Below are 17962 nucleotides of genomic sequence, written 5' to 3'. Positions count from 1 at the left end.
GGAAGCCTTGACAAGCCACCTGTCCAACCCCAACCGCAGTGAGGAACCTCCACAACAAAGAGGAACTTCATACTACCAGAATACAGAAGGGCCACGCCTAACACAGCAATCTAAACAAGATGAAAAGGCAGAGAAATACTCAGCAAGTAAAGGAAAATGAGAAATGCCCACAAAGCCAAACAAAAGAGGAGGAGATAGGGAATCTATCTGAAAAAGAATTTAGAATAATGATAATAAAAATGATCCAAAATCTTGAAAGCAAAATGGAGTTACAGATAAATAGCCTGGAGACAAAGATTGAGAAGATGCAAGAAATGTTTATCAAGGACTTAGAAGAAATAAAAAGGAGTCAATATAGAATGAATAATGAAATAAAGGAGATAAAAGACACTCTGGAGGGAACCAACAGTAGAATAACGGAGGCAGAAGATAGGATAAGTGAGGTAGAAGATAGAATGATGGAAATAAACGAAGCAGAGAGGAAAAAAGAAAAAAGAATCAAAAGAAATGAGGAAAACCTCAGGGACCTCTGGGACAATATGAAACGCCCCAACATTCGAATCATAGGAGTCCCAGAAGAAGAAGATAAAAGGAAAGGCCATGAAAAAATACTCGAGGAGATAATAGTTGAAAATTTCCCTAAAATGAGGAAAGAAATAGTCACAGAAGTCCAAGAAACCCAGAGAGTTCCAAACAGGATAAACCCAAGGCGAAACACCCCAAGACACATATTAATCAAATTAACAAAGATCAAACACAAAGAACAAATATTAAAAGCAGCAAGGGAAAAACAACAAATAACACACAAGGGGATCCCCATAAGGATAACAGCTGATCTTTCAATAGAAACCCTTCAGGCTAGAAGGGAATGGCAGGACATACTTAAAGTAATGAAAGAGAATAATCTACAACCCAGATTACTGTACCCAGCAAGGATCTCATTCAGATATGAAGGAGAATTCAAAAGCTTTACAGACAAGCAAGAGCTGAGGGAATTCAGCACCACCAAACCAGCTCTCCAGCAAATGCTAAAGGATCTTCTCTAAACAGGAAACACAGAAAGGATGTTTCAACACGAACTCAAAACAACAAAGTAAATGGCAACGGGATCATACTTATCAATAATTACCTTAAATGTAAATGGGTTGAATGCCCCAACCAAAAGACAAAGGCTTGCTGAATGGATACAAAAACAAGACCCCTATACATGCTGTCTACAAGAGACCCACCTCAAAACTAGGGACACACACAGACTGAAAGTGAAAGGATGGAAAAACATATTCCATGCAAACGGAGACCAAAAGAAAGCAGGAGTCGCAATACTCATTTCAGATAAAATAGACTTTAAAATAAAGGATGTGAAAAGGGACAAAGAAGGACACTACATAAAGATCAAAGGATCAATTCAAGAAGAAGACGTAACAATCATAAATATATATGCACCCAACATAGGAGCACCACAATATATAAGGCAAATACTAACAAGTATGAAAGGGGAAATTAACAATAACACAATAATAGTGGGAGACTTTAATACTCCACTCACGCATATGGATAGATCAACTAAACAGAAAATTAACAAGGAAACACAAACTTTAAATGATACAATAGACAAATTAGATTTAATTGATATTTACAGGAGTTTCCACCCCAAAACAATCAATTTTACCTTTTTCTCAAGTGCACATGGAACTTTCTCCAGGATAGATCACATCCTGGGCCATAAATCTAGCCTTGGTAAATTCAAAAAAATTGAAATCATCCCAGCCATCTTCTCTGACCACAATGCAGTAAGATTAGACCTCAATTACAGGAAAAAAACTATTAAAAGTTCCAACATATGGAGGCTAAACAACACGCTTCTGAATAACCAACAAATCACAGAAGAAATCAAAAAAGAAATCAAATTATGCATAGAAACGAATGAAAATGAAAACACAACAACCCAAAACCTATGGGACACTGTAAAAGCAATACTAAGGGGAAGGTTCATAGCAATACAGGCGTACCTCAAGAAACAAGAAAAAAATCAAATAAATCAACTAACTCTACACCTAAAGCAACTAGAGAAGGAAGAAATGAAAAACCCCAGGGTCAGTAGAAGGAAAGAAATCTTAAAAATTAGGGCAGAAATAAATGCAAAAGAAACAAAAGAGACCATAGCAAAAATCAACAAAACTAAAAGCTGGTTTTTCGAGAAGATAAACAAAATTGACAAGCCATTAGCCAGACTCAGCAAGAAACAAAGGGAGAAGAATCAGATCAATAAAATTAGAAATGAAAATGGAGAGATCACAACAGACTCCACAGAAATACAAAGGATCATAAGAGACTACTACCAACAGCTATATGCCAATAAAATGGACAACTTGGAAGAAATGGACAAATTCTTAGAAAAGTATAACTTTCCAAAACTGAACCGTGAAGAAATAGAAGATCTTAACAGACCCATCACAAGCACGGAAATCGAAAATGTAATCAGAAATCTTTCAGCAAACAAAAGCCCAGGACCAGACGGCTTCACAGCGGAATTCTACCAAAAATTTAGAGAAGAGCTAACACCTATCCTACTCAAACTCTTCCAGAAAATTGCAGAAGATGGTAAACTTCCAAACTCATTCTATGAGGCCACCATCACCCTAATTCCAAAACCAGACAAAGATGTCACAAAAAAGGAAAACTACAGGCCAATATCACTGATGAACATAGATGCAAAAATCCTTAATAAAATTCTAGCAAACAGAATCCAACATCATATTAAAAAGATCATACATCATGACCAAGTGGGCTTTATCCCAGGAATGCAAGGTTTTTTTAACATCCGCAAATCAATCAATGTAATACACCACATTAACAAATTGAAAGAAAAAAACCATATGGTTATCTCAATAGATGCAGAAAAAGCCTTTGACAAAATTCAGCATCCATTTATGATTAAAACCCTCCAGAAAGCAGGAATAGAAGGAACATATCTCAACATAATAAAAGCTATATATGACAAACCCACAGCAAACATTATCCTCAATGGTGAAAAATTGAAAGCATTTCCCCTAAAGTCAGGAACAAGGCAAGGATGCCCACTTTCACCACTACTATTCAACATAGTTTTGGAAGTTTTGGCCACAGAAATCAGAGCTGAAAAAGAAATAAAAGGAATACAGATAGGAAAAGAAGAAGTAAAACTCTCACTGTTTGCAGACGACATGATCCTCTACATAGAAAACCCTAAAGACTCTACTAGAAAATTACTAGAGTTGATCAATGAATATAGTAAAGTTGCAGGATATAAAATTAACACACAGAAATCCCTTGCATTCCTATACTCCAATATTGAGAAAACAGAAAGAGAAATTAAGGAAACAATACCATTCACCATTGCATCAAAAAGAATAAAATACTTAGGAATATATCTACCTAAAGAAACAAAAGACTTATATATAGAAAACTATAAAACACTGATGAAAGAAATCAAAGAGGACACAAACAGATGGAGAAATATACCGTGTTCATGGATTGGAAGAATTAATATAGTGAAAACGAGTATACTACCCAAAGCAATCTACAGATTCAATGCAATCCCTATCAAGCTACCAATGGTATTTTTCACAGAACTAGAACAAATCATCTCACAATTTGTATGGAAATATAAGAAACCTCGAATAGCCAAAGCAATCTTGAGGAAGAAGAATGGAACTGGAGGAATCAACCTGCCTGACTTCAGGCTCTACTACAAAGCCACAGTCATCAAGACAGTATGGTACTGGCACAAAGATAGAAATATAGATCAATGGAACAAAATAGAAAGCCCAGAGATAAACCCACGCACATATGGACACCTTATCTTCGACAAAGGAGGCAGGAATATACAATGGAGAAAAGACAATCTCTTTAACAAGTGGTGCTGGGAAAACTGGTCAACCACTTGTAAAAGAATGAAACTAGAACACTTCCTAACACCGTACACAAAAATCAACTCAAAATGGATTAAAGATCTAAACGTAAGACCAGAAACAATAAAACTCCTAGAGGAAAACATAGGCAAAACACTCTCCGACATAAATCACAGCAGGATCCTCCATGACCCACCTCCCAGAATATTGGAAATAAAAGCAAAAATAAACAAATGGGACCTAATTAAAATTAAAAGCTTTTGCACAACAAAGGAAACTATAAACAAGGTGAAAAGACAGCCTTCAGAATGGGAGAAAATAATAGCAAATGAAGCAACAGACAAACAATTAATCTCAAAAATATACAAGCAACTTCTGCAGCTGAATTCCCGAAAAATAAACGACCCAATCAGAAAATGGGCCAAAGAACTAAACAGACATTTCTCCAAAGAAGACATACAGATGGCTAACAAACACATGAAAAGATGCTCAACATCACTCATTATTAGAGAAATGCAAATCAAAACCACAATGAGGTATCATTTCACACCAGTCAGAATGGCTGCTATCCAAAAGTCTACAAGCAATAAATGCTGGAGAGGGTGTGGAGAAAAGGGAACCCTCTTACACCGTTGGTGGGAATGCAAACTAGTACAGCCACTATGGAGAACAGTGTGGAGATTCCTTAAAAAACTGGGAATAGAACTGCCATATGACCCAGCAATCCCACTGCTGGGCACATACACTGAGGAAACCAGAATTGAAAGAGACGCGTGTACCCCAATGTTCATCGCAGCACTGTTTACAATAGCCAGGACATGGAAGCAACCTAGATGTCCATCAGCAGACGAATGGATAAGGAAGCTGTGGTACATATACACAATGGAATATTACTCAGCCATTAAAAAAAATACATTTGAATCGGTTCTACTGAGATGGATGAAACTGGAGCCCATTATACAGAGTGAAGTAAGCCAGAAAGAAAAACAACAATACAGTATACTAATGCATATATATGGAATTTGAAAGATGGTAACGATAACCCTATATGCGAGACAGAATAAGAGACACAGATGCATGGAACAATTTTATGGACTCTGAGGGAGAAGGTGAGGGTGGGACGTTCTGGGAGAATAGCATTGAAACATGTATATTATCATATGTGAAACAGAACACCATTCCATGTTCGATGCATGTGACAAGGGCTCAGGGCCGGGGCAATGGGATGATCCAGAAGGATGGGATGGGGAGGGAGGTGGGTGGGGGGTCCAGGAAGGGGAACACATGTAAACCCATGGCTGATTCATGTCAATGTATGGCAAAAACTATTACAATATTGTAAAGTAATTAGCCCCCAACTAAAATAAATAAATTTATTAAAAAAAAAAAAAGAAAAGAAAAATTAAAAAAAAAAAAATGCAATAAAAATCCATCTTGAGACAAAGTCATCACATCAGCATGTCTTTCAGCCAAGGGAGTATTCAAGCTGGTCTCACTTGGTTTGCCTTTATGGTAACCTTCAATTTTACAGCATCACTGAGCAGGTGGATTTTACATCAAGTTTATGAGTTATTCCAACAACTGGGAAAAGTTTCTTATGGTCAAGGAAATGACTCTTTTGGGTGACTTTATCAAAGACAGACAATACACCAGTGAGTTCACTATCCAACATTCACTAACATAGCCTCAAACTATGTATTCTGAGTATAACTAAAATAAATTTGGTTTACAAATTTCTATTTAACTTTTGCAACATAAAAAGGCAATATATATATAGTTCAATCTATATGGCACATTGTCCCTACATAAATAAAGAGAAAACAATGCATAATATGTGTTGAAAACATTTCTGGTAGAATCTATAAAATATTAACCATATTTGTTGTCTGCGGGAAGGGGAACATGTCTGTGTCATGTGGGACAGTAAAGTTTGCAGTTTACCTAGCTTGGCTATGAACACTCAGTCACATTAATTGATCTGGGAGATGGGGACCCAGTAAGAGAGCATCTGTAGCTGGGGCAGAGGGGTGAGAATGGAGCTGAACTGTCACAAGGTCAAAAGAAAATGCCTGAATCTGAAACACAAGCAATACAAGCACATCATTTAAAGCAACAGAAGTAAATATCAAAAGAATCAACTCAGGGCTGAACAGTGATTCTCTAAGGGAAGAGGGAAATAGAGAAGAAGCAAGGCCCTTTGAAGAACTGTGTGAATATTAATGTGCAGGCATAACTTGGATAAAAACAAAACTGAATTAATGGTATAACTTTCAAAAAAGTTAATAAGCTTTTGGCAGCTAACCCCATTCAGGAAAACCTCCAAAATGAAACTTCTACATTATGTTTATATTATGGGACAGGTTTAGAAATTTCATAAATGCTTATAATAGCAAAAACAAATAATGCAATGGAATAAAAGCAAAGGTAGGGATGAAACTGGGAAGTGCAGAGGAAGAAAAAGAGAAGAAAAGTGAAAGTTTGTTATTTCCCTCATTGTACACAATCACCAAATTTGAGAGATCAAATTTGGTTTAAGTACATGTATTTTTTTTTCTAAGTACATGTATTTTTTTTAACCTTAATAATTTTTTTTTTTTAATTTTACAATGCTGTGTTGGTTTCTGTCATACAACAATGAAAATCAGTCTTAATTATATATACACGTCATCACAGAGCACCAGACTGGGCTCCCTGTGCTACATAGGGACTTCTCACCAGCTGTCCATCTTACACCTGATAGTATTTATATGTTGATGCTCCTTTCTCCATTCGTCTCACTCTCTCCCTCCCCCACTGTTTCCACGTATTTTTTAATATTATTGATATTTTATTATGTGATCAAATACTCTTCCTAAATATACTTTTAAAGACTTTTAATAATTATATAGCTATGCCACCACTTAATAAAGGTTATGGAATCTTATGGAGTATATTGGTATTCCCCATACCAACCTTAAAAATATTTTTATAATTTTGAAATGGTTTGACAGTATTTTTAAAAGTTAACCTGATTAACTACTATAATTTAACAGAATAAATATGGAAAGTTTCAACTCATATTAGAAAATTTACCAGGGGGTTATATCACTGACTGCAAAATAGCACACTAATCATTAAGAAAAGGCTGATTCATTAGTCAATAAGAAGAGGTGATTAAAACATTTTATGTACAAAAATCACATGACATTTTGAGCTGACCAATCAAACTGGATACATTTGATGCTATATGCAATTTAGAAGGTCCAGCGAAGGGGAGTGAAGAAAGCTATCTAGAGGAAAAGGGCTATTTCCGATAGGGATATGGTAGCTCTAAGGCAAATAGTGATTAATATATGAGTTATAGTTTATGAGCTTTCATATTGAATATATATCATGATATGAAATATCTCAATTATTTGTATCATCTTCTTTTCCAATTATGTGCCCTAACTAGCAAACAAGATTGTAAATTCTATATATAGAATTATATAGTATTTCTCTCCAAACTCTATTCCTTCCAAATGCCCACACCCAAGTTCTGGGCACACAGCTGAATACAAGATCACAGGAAGTATAATCATGAATTACCAATAAAAACCTGCTGGCTCAAATAATACATCTCTGAATTTCCTAGCATCTTCAAATTGATGCATGATCTTTTATCATCTGAACCAATCAAAAGTGTATCTAATTTAGCTGTAGTTTACTAACATATCATATTTTGTTAGTGAACAATAGTTAAAAAGTAGAAAATAGCAACTGTCATCAAGCATCAATTTCTCAGAATCTTTTCAACACCACATTGAATTCAAACATCATTAAGAAAGAGTTGGCACCAGTAGTAAGATCATCAAAGACATCGTTCACAAGTGTCAATACTGATTTCTACCAGCGTTTGGAGATGGCACAGGGCATTCTTTTACAGAAGGTATTTCAAAAGAGAAGATGGGGGAGCTTATTTTTTCTTTCTTTTTACCTCATTTCCACCTTCATCAATTATTGAGATGTAGTTGGGAAGAGTCTCATTTGGATAGGACAAGAGGACATCATAATGGGCTAACTCAACAGAATCCAGGCCAAATTCTTTCCACTGAGCTTGAATTTGCTTTGCAAGCTGGAAGTTTTGTTCTGTTCCAGCTAAATGTGGTATCCGTGTAAAATTACTGTTGAACAAAAATTGAAAGTGGTTAGAAATTGTTTAGTCAGCCTTTGTCTTAAATCAACAACCAAATAAGGCAGATTTACATAAAAAAATACTTTGAAATGTTACACCTAAAACAAGCAAAGTGGCACCATTATTGCATAAAATAGATTTTAAAGTGTGTTTTAAAACCATCATGCTCTAATTTGTACTCATTCAAGAGAAAAATCAGAAAAACTGATCTTTGTAGAGAATTGGTAAGTGTACACCTGTAGATGAATCTCTCTATATTAGATGAGGAAAGTGTTATATTCTTTCCTTAAGACTCAGGCATATTTGAACTTTCATGGAATTATCTATTTATTTCACCTTATGAAATATAACTGGAAAGTAAAAAACATTTTCATCCAAAGATCAAGCTGTGACATTCCAAGAACTACTGATAATTATATTTATTTTTAAATAATGAACGTTATAGCCAAGTGAGAAACCTTTTGATTGCTGCTGCTGCTGCTAAGTTGCTTCAGTCGTGCCCGACTCTGTGTGACCCCATAGACGGCAGCCCACCAGGCTCCGCCGTCCCTGGGATTCTCCAGGCAAGAACACTGGAGTGGGTTGCCATTTCCTTCTCCAATGCATGAAAGTGAAAAGTGAAAGTGAAGTCGCTCAGTCGTGTCCGATGCTTAGCGACCCCATGGACTGCAGCCCACCAGGCTCCTCCGACCATGGGATTCTCCAGGCAAGAGTACTGGAGTGGGGTGCCATTGCCTTCTCCTACCTTTTGATTAGCAGCCATTTTAAATCGTCTACTTTAAATAATTTGAACATATGTACACAAGCTCAAACTGAATCTTTCTATTCCATTCACCATGCATTGTAAGTATAATACTAAAAATAAACAATGAGAATTAGTCTAACCAAGAATATCTTTAACAAATAACAAATAAACTATGTGGCTAAAATTTTAGCTACCACAAATATTTTCTAGAATAGACTAATTTCTCATTTAATATGTGTAGATAGTGGGGCTTTTGTTTTAAATTTCTCTTTCTTGGAAATTTGTTCTTTTCTTGAAGATTCAGTTCACCGTTATTTTCAATTTAAATACTTTCAGAAAAAAAATCCCATATGACAAAGCATCATGTGTCATGAAATGATCTTTATTCATTTCTAGCTTATAAATGTCTTGAGCTTCATGAATTTCTCATTCTGATTATGTAGGTTTTTCTAAACTCAATCTACTTCCATTCTTACAGTGATTAAAAAAAAAATAACCAACATAGCTATAGTCATCCTAATTTCAAGTGTTGAATCTACTGTGTATATTACAAAAAAAATTAGGGAGGAAGGGGAGTCCTGGGATTAATTTTATAATCAGAGTAAAATCATTTAAACTGTTATTTACAAAAAACAGTATTACAATTCTCATTCAATAAATATTTAGATGTTTAAAAGTTTACACAGGATTTCTAATATGTATTTGCAAAATAAAGTAATGAAAAGAACACAATTTGAAGAGGCAGCTGAGGCATCTATGCATTTCCTCATCGACCTGGAAAGAAAACACTACACAGCCAACATGCTGCTATTTTATTCCCTGTTACACAAATCCAAACTGTAACATAACTAAAACAGATGCAAAGTATGCAAATTTCCTAAGTCAGAGCTACAACCCTATTCTTACATGAAAGAATTGTTATGGGAGCCTTGACCCTGCCCTCACACACACACACACAGGAGATCATTATCAGACTTTATTAGTGAAATGACTCCCCTAAAACTAAGTTCCCCTGACAAGTTCATGATGAACCTCTCTATCCAAAAGCCTTATTCCTTTTTCCCATTCGGTCTCTACTCCTGTCAGGATTAAGGAGTGTCAAAGAAAAAGGGGGACTGAAACCAAGCAGTACCTCCAAGGGCCCTCCAAGATACAGAAGCCCACAGTGTCCCCCGTTTATTTTTTGTAGTAAAAGGCTTTAATCTCCTAGGCCTTCCCTGAGTTCCAAAGAGCATACACAAGCAATTCCTATTATGGAAGTGAGCAAATACAGAAACAAATGAAAAGCGGTAAAGCGAGAAATGTAATGATAGTTTAAACAATAAAACAATCTGATGCATCTCTTTGAGCTGTTCTGCAGAAACTGAGAGTCTCACATAAGTGGAGGGTGGTGACTGCATGCTGACCACAAGGACACAGACCTGAGACGACTCAACCACAAGGTTGATGATTCAGGTTTCTGAAACATCATCTGGTTACCTCATCACCAACCAATTTAAGAAAGTTCATGAGCTGCAACCAGCATCTCAAATGCTGCCTTTAAAAACCCTCCCCTTGAAAGCCATCTATGATTTCCAGTCATCTGAGTATGAGGTGTCTTCTCTCTCTGTTTGGCACCCTCTAATAAACACTGTGCTCCTTCACCTCAACCCAGTGACAGCAGATTGACTTTGCTGCCCAACAGGCTAGCAGACCCCAGTCTCACCAGGTAACATGATGAGCGGAATTCCTGGTAAAAGTTTTGTTGTTATCAACTGACATACAACAAGCATGCTATGATCAGCATTAGAATCCACTCACTTGGAGAAAAGTTGATCCTAAAAGTGATGAGTAGGAAAAGAGATTTGTTTCCAAGGATAAATAAAATCAATTGGCACAAAATCAGTGTACTACAGGTTTTGCCATTGTCTTGTTGTATGATCCGGGCCGTGTCTTAAATTTCTCATTCATTGTGCGTGCTTAGTGGCTCAGTCATGTCTGACCCTTTAAGACCCCCATGAACTGTAGCCCACCAGGCTCCTCTGTCCATGGGATTCTCTAGGCAAGAACACTGGAATCGGTTGCCATTGCTTCCTCCAGCGGATCTTCGCAACCCAGAGATGGAACCCGAGGCTCCAGTGTCCCCTGCATTGCAGACGACAGGATTCTTGGCCCTCTGAGCCATCAGAGAAGCCCTCTCATTCACACAGAAGGAGAAAATTGCTACCACACTAATACACGAAGATTTGAGGCTCAATAAGACAACTGGTAATAAACAGAAGTTCCTATTTTTTTTGTTTTAATCATTTGAGAAGTGTGTCACAATTTCTTGACCTACTAGAATATCAAGTTATTTTTAAATTTATATGAATAATTTACTAACTATCCAAAATAGCTAACATCGTGCATTTTAAAAAAATAGGCACATACATCTCTGTCTGGCTAGAAAACTTCAAATGTGTCCTAAGTATCATTATTTCATCTCAATTAATAAAGGGAGCTATTGATGTATGTTTTAATACACTATATTTGGTTTACAAATGAACAATGCTTAGAGACATTAAGTGACTTAAAGACAACCAGTGAAAGGTAGAACTGGTATTCAAATGCAGATCAGTGAAATTCTAAAACATTCCTCTAAAATAACTTCGTCTTTCAGAACAAGTGGAGGAAGAATGCAAAATAATGAACAAGTCTGAGACTTTAACCAGGTGTTACAAAACAAAAGGAAAACATAGGACAACCTTGCACGCCAAGGGAGACTGAAAAGGCAGTCCCTCCTTAATCCTCCCAGTCAGAGTCAAGTAACTTCGAAACAGTAGAGGATCTTTAGCAGTAAAGCAAAGGGTTAGAAAAGGGGAGAAGACAGATCTGAGCCTTTAATGACCCCTGACCTAAGGTATAAATAGACTGAACAGCTCCAATGGACAAACGGCAAACTGGAATTATGGGGAGTTTAGGAGGCTTCTGGAGATTCTGTGGCCCTTGGAGGGGTGAGTGGGGGTTCTGTTCATCTCTTTTTGTGTTAATGGTGAAAACCCTTGAGTTCTAAATGATGCCAAGCAGGGCCCTGTGGGGTTTCAGGCATGAAGGCCTTTTTGTCCCCTACTTCTATAGGAAAGACTCTACCTTCATGACCTTCCCTGAGTTCCAAAGGGCAGACTCAAACAGCTGCTAATCAAGAGAGGAACAGCCAGGAAACCACCTGAGACGTGGTGAGATTAAAGGAACCAGAAAAACTCATCAAGTTTAGGAGACCCAACCACCTGAGACCCTGCACACATCCTAACCTTGTCACTTTGCAGAAGAATGCTAATACCTTGATCCTTGTCACACAACCCTGTCTGACTATTTAACCTCTTCCATTCTCCAAGACTTCCCTGGTAGCTCAGATGGTAAAGAGTCCGCCTACAAGGCAGGAGACCTGGGTTCGATTCCTGGGTCGGGAAGATCGCCTGGAGGAGGAAATGGTTATCCACTCCAGTATTCTTGCCTGGAGAATCCCCATGGACAGAGGATCCTAGCAGGTCATAGTCCATGGGGTCAGAGTCGGACACGACTGAGCGACTAACACTATACACTACACTGTTCTCCAGGGAGAGGAGCACAGTTCTTGAGGTACTCCCCCTCTGCCTGCCAAAGAAATAAAGTCACTCTTTCCTCCTCCATAACTGTCTCCATATTTCTGTTCGTCATCGGTACAGAGAGAGCCAAGATTTTGGCAGCATAAACAGAAGATCTTGGTCAAGGCCATGTAGAATAAGCAAAAAGCTGAGGGCCCAGAAAGTGAGAGAGGAAGGTATTCATTTTTCTTCTTTGCTGGTCACTCCATGTCACAGAGGATGAGATGGTCCTCTCATCCTCGACTCAATGGACATAAGTTTGAGCAAACTCCGGGAGATAGCGAAGGACAAGGAAGCCTGGCATGCTGCTGTCTATGGGGTGCCAAAGACTCAGACATGACTTGGCGACTGAATAACAACAACCATGTCACAGGTCAGAAAAGGAAAAAGGAAGCAGAGGTAGCACCTGTCTAGGAGTGAAGATTATGTCTAGCCAGACTTCCACTTTTATTACATCTACTATACATAATTACAGTAAAAGATATGCAAGAGGCAGAAAAATTGCCACAAAAAAAATATTTAAAATTCCATATCTCTCACCAGAAATGGCCCTTATAAAGACTTGACAGATGCCCTAGCAAATTTTATTCATAGTTTTAATTCTAAAGACTATGTGTATGTTCTCTCTGGTGTTAGTTTCCTCATTATGTCCAACTCTTTGCAATCCCATGGACTGTAGCCCACCAGGCTCTTCTGTCCATAAATTCTTTAGGCGAGATACTGGAAAATGTAGTCACTCCCTTCTCCAGGGGATCTTCCCAACACAGGGATCGAACCCAGGCCTGCTGCACTGCCTATGTATCTATCTGTTCACTTGCCTGTTTTTACGTAAAATTATAGCTTGCATTCACAAAGGAATCCTTTAATCATTATCAGGACTTCAAGTATTTTGCTTTGAAAGAGTCTAAGTATTCCAATCAATTATTCAATAAAAGTGTTTTATTTTTAGTTGCCTTGCAAATACCTCTTAAATTTATTCATTTACCCTTTTTCTCTATACCAGGGATAGCTATTTCAGGAAATAGGCAGCAGGTTTTTACACTAAATTTATTCATTTACCCTTTTTCTCTATACCAGGGATAGCTATTTCAGGAAATAGGCAGCAGGTTTTTACACTAAGTCACACACATGCTCTCTAATTTCATGCTCATCATAACAGTATCACTATTCCCATTTTATAGATGTGAAAATGAGAGCTCAGGAAGGTTACATATTCAAAATTATGTTAATATCAACAGGCAAAGATGGAATTTAAACTTGTCAATGTCCGACTTCACAGTCCAAATTTATTCTTTTGACTTAAATACATTACCTTCCTCTAAAACAGGAGTCAGCAAACTATGTTTCACTGACCAAATCCAGCTCACCTCCTTTTTTTTGGCACAGCCCACAAGCTAAAAATGGCTATCATGTTTTGGATAGGTGAAAAAAAGCAAGAGGAATAATATTTTGTGACATATTTATACAAAGTTCAAATTTTATTTTGATAATATAAAGTTTTATCAAAACTGACCCTTATTCCAACATGTATTTCCTATCACTTCTTTGGTGCTACAGTAGCAGAGTTGAGTAGTTATGACAGAGATCAGCCAGCATACAAAAGCTGGCTCTTTACAGGAAAAGTATGCTGACACCTGCTTTAAAACATCTATCATGATAAAGTTCAGCTGAGGGTACAATCCTTTTGAGGTGAAATGTAATACAAGATCTTCAATAATAAGACTTTTTTTATAAGTCAGTTTCTGTTTATGAAATAGTGGATCAAACTTCTAAACAGAATAGCAAAATTTTCCAACTTGATATAAACTTTGAAGTATCTGCTTACTACAAGAAGGTCTTGATGTTCTCTGCTTTCAACTCATCCAAAAATGCTTTCTTTACATTATGCTGTGGAATGTTAATAGCTTCACTTGAGGACTTTATAAACCATCCTGCAAAAGACAAACAAATACAGGAATGGGGTATGAGCTTACAGACAGAGCCTTTTTTTCCTTATTATTTATCATATGTAAAACACAAATTGTCCATGACCTCTGGCATTAACTGAGATGTCCTGAAGTTTTCTCTTGCCTACCTCCATTGGAAAAAATATCATGCAGACAGACTTGATTACAAATCAGTAACAATATATTTTTAATCCAATTTCATTATGTATTGCTGTTATTTTAAGAAATGCTTTATGATATTAGCACTAAAATTAAATACACTTCAACTAATGGGGAGAAGGCAATGGCAACCCACTCCTGTACTCTTGCCTGGAAAATCCCATGGACGGAGGAGCCTGGTAGGCTGCAGTCCGTGGGGTCACTAAGAGTCTGACACGACTGAGCAACTTCACTTTCACTTTTCACTTTCATGCATTGGAGAAGGAACTGGCAACCCATTCCAGTGTTCTTGCCTGGAGAGTCCCAGGCACGAGGGAGCCTGGTGGGCTGCCGTCTATGGGGTCGTACAGAGTCAGACACGACTGAAGCGACTTAACAGCAGCAGCAGCAACTAATGGGGAAAATGAAAGCAGAAAGGAGATCCACCTTCTTTCTCCTTCAAGCTTCTATCCCCAGTGACTACTCCTCTGCTGACCCAGAAGAAACATTTAGTAGATGTTTAATGAATTAATTATGAACATATTTCATGTACATAAATCATTTCAAAGAGTTGAAGGCAATTCAGTCTTGTAATTTGTTCTGGTTCTGAAACTAAAACGAAGTGTGATAAAATATTTTGTGCTTCCGTTTGAAGCAGGCTTGAGAAGTCCAACTTCAGAGAGCTACAATGAAATTACACGTCACCCAACATCTCTGCAAGACAAACATAGGCTAGAGGCAACGGGTAGGCAGTTTGCCCAGGACCATGAACCCTTGTAGTTGGCTTCATGACAGATATTCAGCAAAATGATAAGATTTGCGCATAAAATGGTTACCAAAACCACCCAGCTAGCTTTCATGGAGCTTTCCAATTATTAATCACATACATGCTACACACATGCATATATACATGTGTACTGAAATAAATGGTTGGCAGCAAATGGAAATACAGTTCCACCAGTATGTTAAAAAAAGGGGGGGGGGACTTGGAAACAACTTTAAGATCAGGGCGCATGGGGGATGAAATGCTTGAATCGAGATTTGAAAAATGAGTTGGATAAAGAGGATGGAGGCTTGTGGGAGGGAAGGAGCAGAGAGTCCTAGGGAAAAATTAACATTAATAAAGAACGCACTCTGTGCAAGCCACTGTAAGGGGCCAAGGGCAACACTGGGTACACACTCAGTTGCTTCAGTCGTGTCTGACTCTTTACAACCCCATGGACTATAGCCTGCCAGTCTCCTCTGTCCACGGGGTTCTCCAGGCAAGAATACTGGAGTGGACTGCCATGCCCTCCTCCAGGGGATCTTCCCAACCCAGGGACTTAACCCGAGTCTCCTGCATTGCAGGTTGATTCTGTACCCACTGAGCCACCTGGGAAGCCCAAGAGCAACACTAAGAAGCACAAAATGCTTCTAAAAGACAGAGAAGACTTCCCTGGTGGTACAGTGGATGGGAATCCACTTGCCAACACAGGGAACACAAGCTGGATCCCTGGTTCAGGAAGATTCTACATGCCAGGGGCAGCTAAGCCTGAGTGCCACAACTGTTGAGCTCAGAGGCAGAGAGCTATAACTATTGAGCCGTGTGGCCCCCACTCCTGTCAACTAAAAAGCTCGAGCACAGCAAAACCCAGTGTGGCCAAAAAACAGAAAAAAAAAAGACACATAAGATCCTAATCTTCGTGCTAACCTTGCCAAGTGAATTTCCCACGTTTTCAGTTGAGACAATTGAAACTCAAGTTAGCGAGTGTCCTTAATGAGCACACTTATCTCACCTAAGCCCCACAGCAACCCTGATATCCACATTAGTTAGAGCAGAATGTGGTTCAAAGGGCACAAAGCAAGCAAAAGGAGACTGAGTTTGAGCCAACCCAGCAGGCTTATTGGAGAAGGAAATGGCAACCCACTGCACTATTCTATGTTGGAGAATCCCATGGACAGAGGAGCCTGCCAGGCTACTGGCCATGGGGTTGCAAGAGATGGACACGACTTAGCGACTAAACTACTACTCCTAGCAAGTTTATGCCCTGGTCTTCTAAATCCCAGAAAGGGAGCCCAGAATTCATAGCAGGGGTAAACTATCTGGTGATAACTTACACCAGTCTTGTGCATTAAAGTCCAATTAGAAGCATCTCCTCACCAGGAAACAATAAAGTGCCAATTTACTACTTTCAGTAAGTTACAGCTATTATTCTTACAAAGACTGACAAACTGAGGCTAAGAGAGACTGCCTCACTTGCTCAAGGTCAGGAAGAAGAAGTTGCAAAGTCTTTAAGAAAAATCTCAGCGCTGCTCCCTGATTACCTTGGAGAGTTGGGTTAAGTCTGCAAATTAGTACACAGGGGAAAACTTGAAAGCACTGGTGTTAAAAGTTCTGTTCAGAGCACTGACAATATGGTCAGCCAGTTCCTAACTGTTCCTCTATTACTTACTTCCAAAAGGAGAGAAAAGGGCTCCCAAGAAGCAATGCCCAGCGCTCTCCCCACCGCACACATGAAGCAGTCTCAGGCACGAGACTAGATAAAGACCTCAAAGAGGTAAGAATCGTTTCTTACAAAGCTCCTTGGACGACCTAGCAAATGCCCCCGAGATCCTGCGGAAAGGTGCCAATTTCTCGCAGGCCTGCAGCCGGCGGAACTTTCTCAAGTTCAGTTTCAGGGTTTCTGCGCTCTCCTCCTGACCCTGGGTGGCTGTCCTACAGCAGCCCATCCGGAACGCAAACGTGCAGCGTCCCCGGCAACTAAGTCCCACTTAACTCGCGGGAGCTGGTCCGCACGCCCCCCAGCCCGATCCGCGCCCCTGAGCCCAGCAGCAGGATCTCCCGCAGCAGGGGGCCCCGGGGCAGCTGGGCGGGCTGGGGGCCGAGCGTGGCGCGGACCCCGTCCTCCCCCCCGTACCGAAGAGGAAGCCGAGGACGAAGAGGCCGGCGCCCAGCACCAGGGCCCCCGCGCACAGCCGGCGCGGACGGGGCCAGGCCACCGAGGCCGAGTCGGTGTCGTGAAGCGGGTTCCACATCTCGGCGCGCGGCGGCGGGGCCTCCGGGGACCGTGCAGCGGCCCCGCTGCAGCCTCGTGGACAGCGGGGTAAGGGCGCCTTCCCCCTGCGCCGCGCGGATCAGCCGGGCCGCCGAGAGTGCGCTCCCCGCCCGGGCTCCGTGGACTCCGCCCCGAGGGTCCGTCTGCTCGACTCTCAACCAATCCGGGCGAGCAAGAGGCGGAGCCGTCCCGGAGCAAACCCCAACTCCGCGGAGAGGTGCTTAAGAAAGAGAAAAAGTTTAGCTTGAGGATTTCTAGCCCTTATTTTAAAATGAAAGAAGAAGGAGGAACAAAGGGAAGGAGGAAGAGAGGACAAACGCTTCTCCTTTCTGCACTCCCAGGCCACAGTCCTATGGACAGAAAGAAAACTGCTTCCCGCGGAATTCAATGGAAGGGTCCTCTTTTTATTTCTGTCTAGGAAAATACATATTCCAGGCTAGCTGGTAGACTAAA

At 39.6% G+C, this 17962-nt stretch overlaps 1 protein-coding gene across 7 annotated transcripts in view; it reads right to left on the bottom strand.

The window, feature by feature from the left end:
* Positions 1-17594, bottom strand: part of FOLH1 (folate hydrolase 1) — a 77486-nt gene extending 59892 nt beyond the window's left edge. For 3 of the 7 annotated variants that reach the window (XM_081533350.1, XM_081533351.1, XM_081533352.1), the window contains exons 1-3: positions 17372-17594; positions 14216-14321; positions 7846-8032 (exon numbers count right to left, since the gene is read on the bottom strand). In XM_081533350.1, the coding sequence (XP_081389476.1) occupies positions 7846-8032; positions 14216-14321; positions 17372-17489 (411 nt within the window). In that variant the 5' untranslated portion in view covers positions 17490-17594. The remainder of the gene's footprint in view (positions 1-7845; positions 8033-14215; positions 14322-17371) is intronic. The other 4 variants (XM_081533356.1, XM_081533357.1, XM_081533354.1 and 1 more) reach the window with 3 other exon arrangements.
* Positions 17595-17962: the final 368 nt, after the last annotated feature.

The sequence above is a fragment of the Giraffa tippelskirchi genome, chromosome 10 (genome assembly GCF_054371585.1).
Source record: "Giraffa tippelskirchi isolate mGirTip1 chromosome 10, T2T-mGirTip1v1.2.pri, whole genome shotgun sequence".
NCBI classification, from domain to species: domain Eukaryota; kingdom Metazoa; phylum Chordata; class Mammalia; order Artiodactyla; family Giraffidae; genus Giraffa; species Giraffa tippelskirchi.
This window is presented reverse-complemented; position numbering and strand designations above follow the sequence as displayed.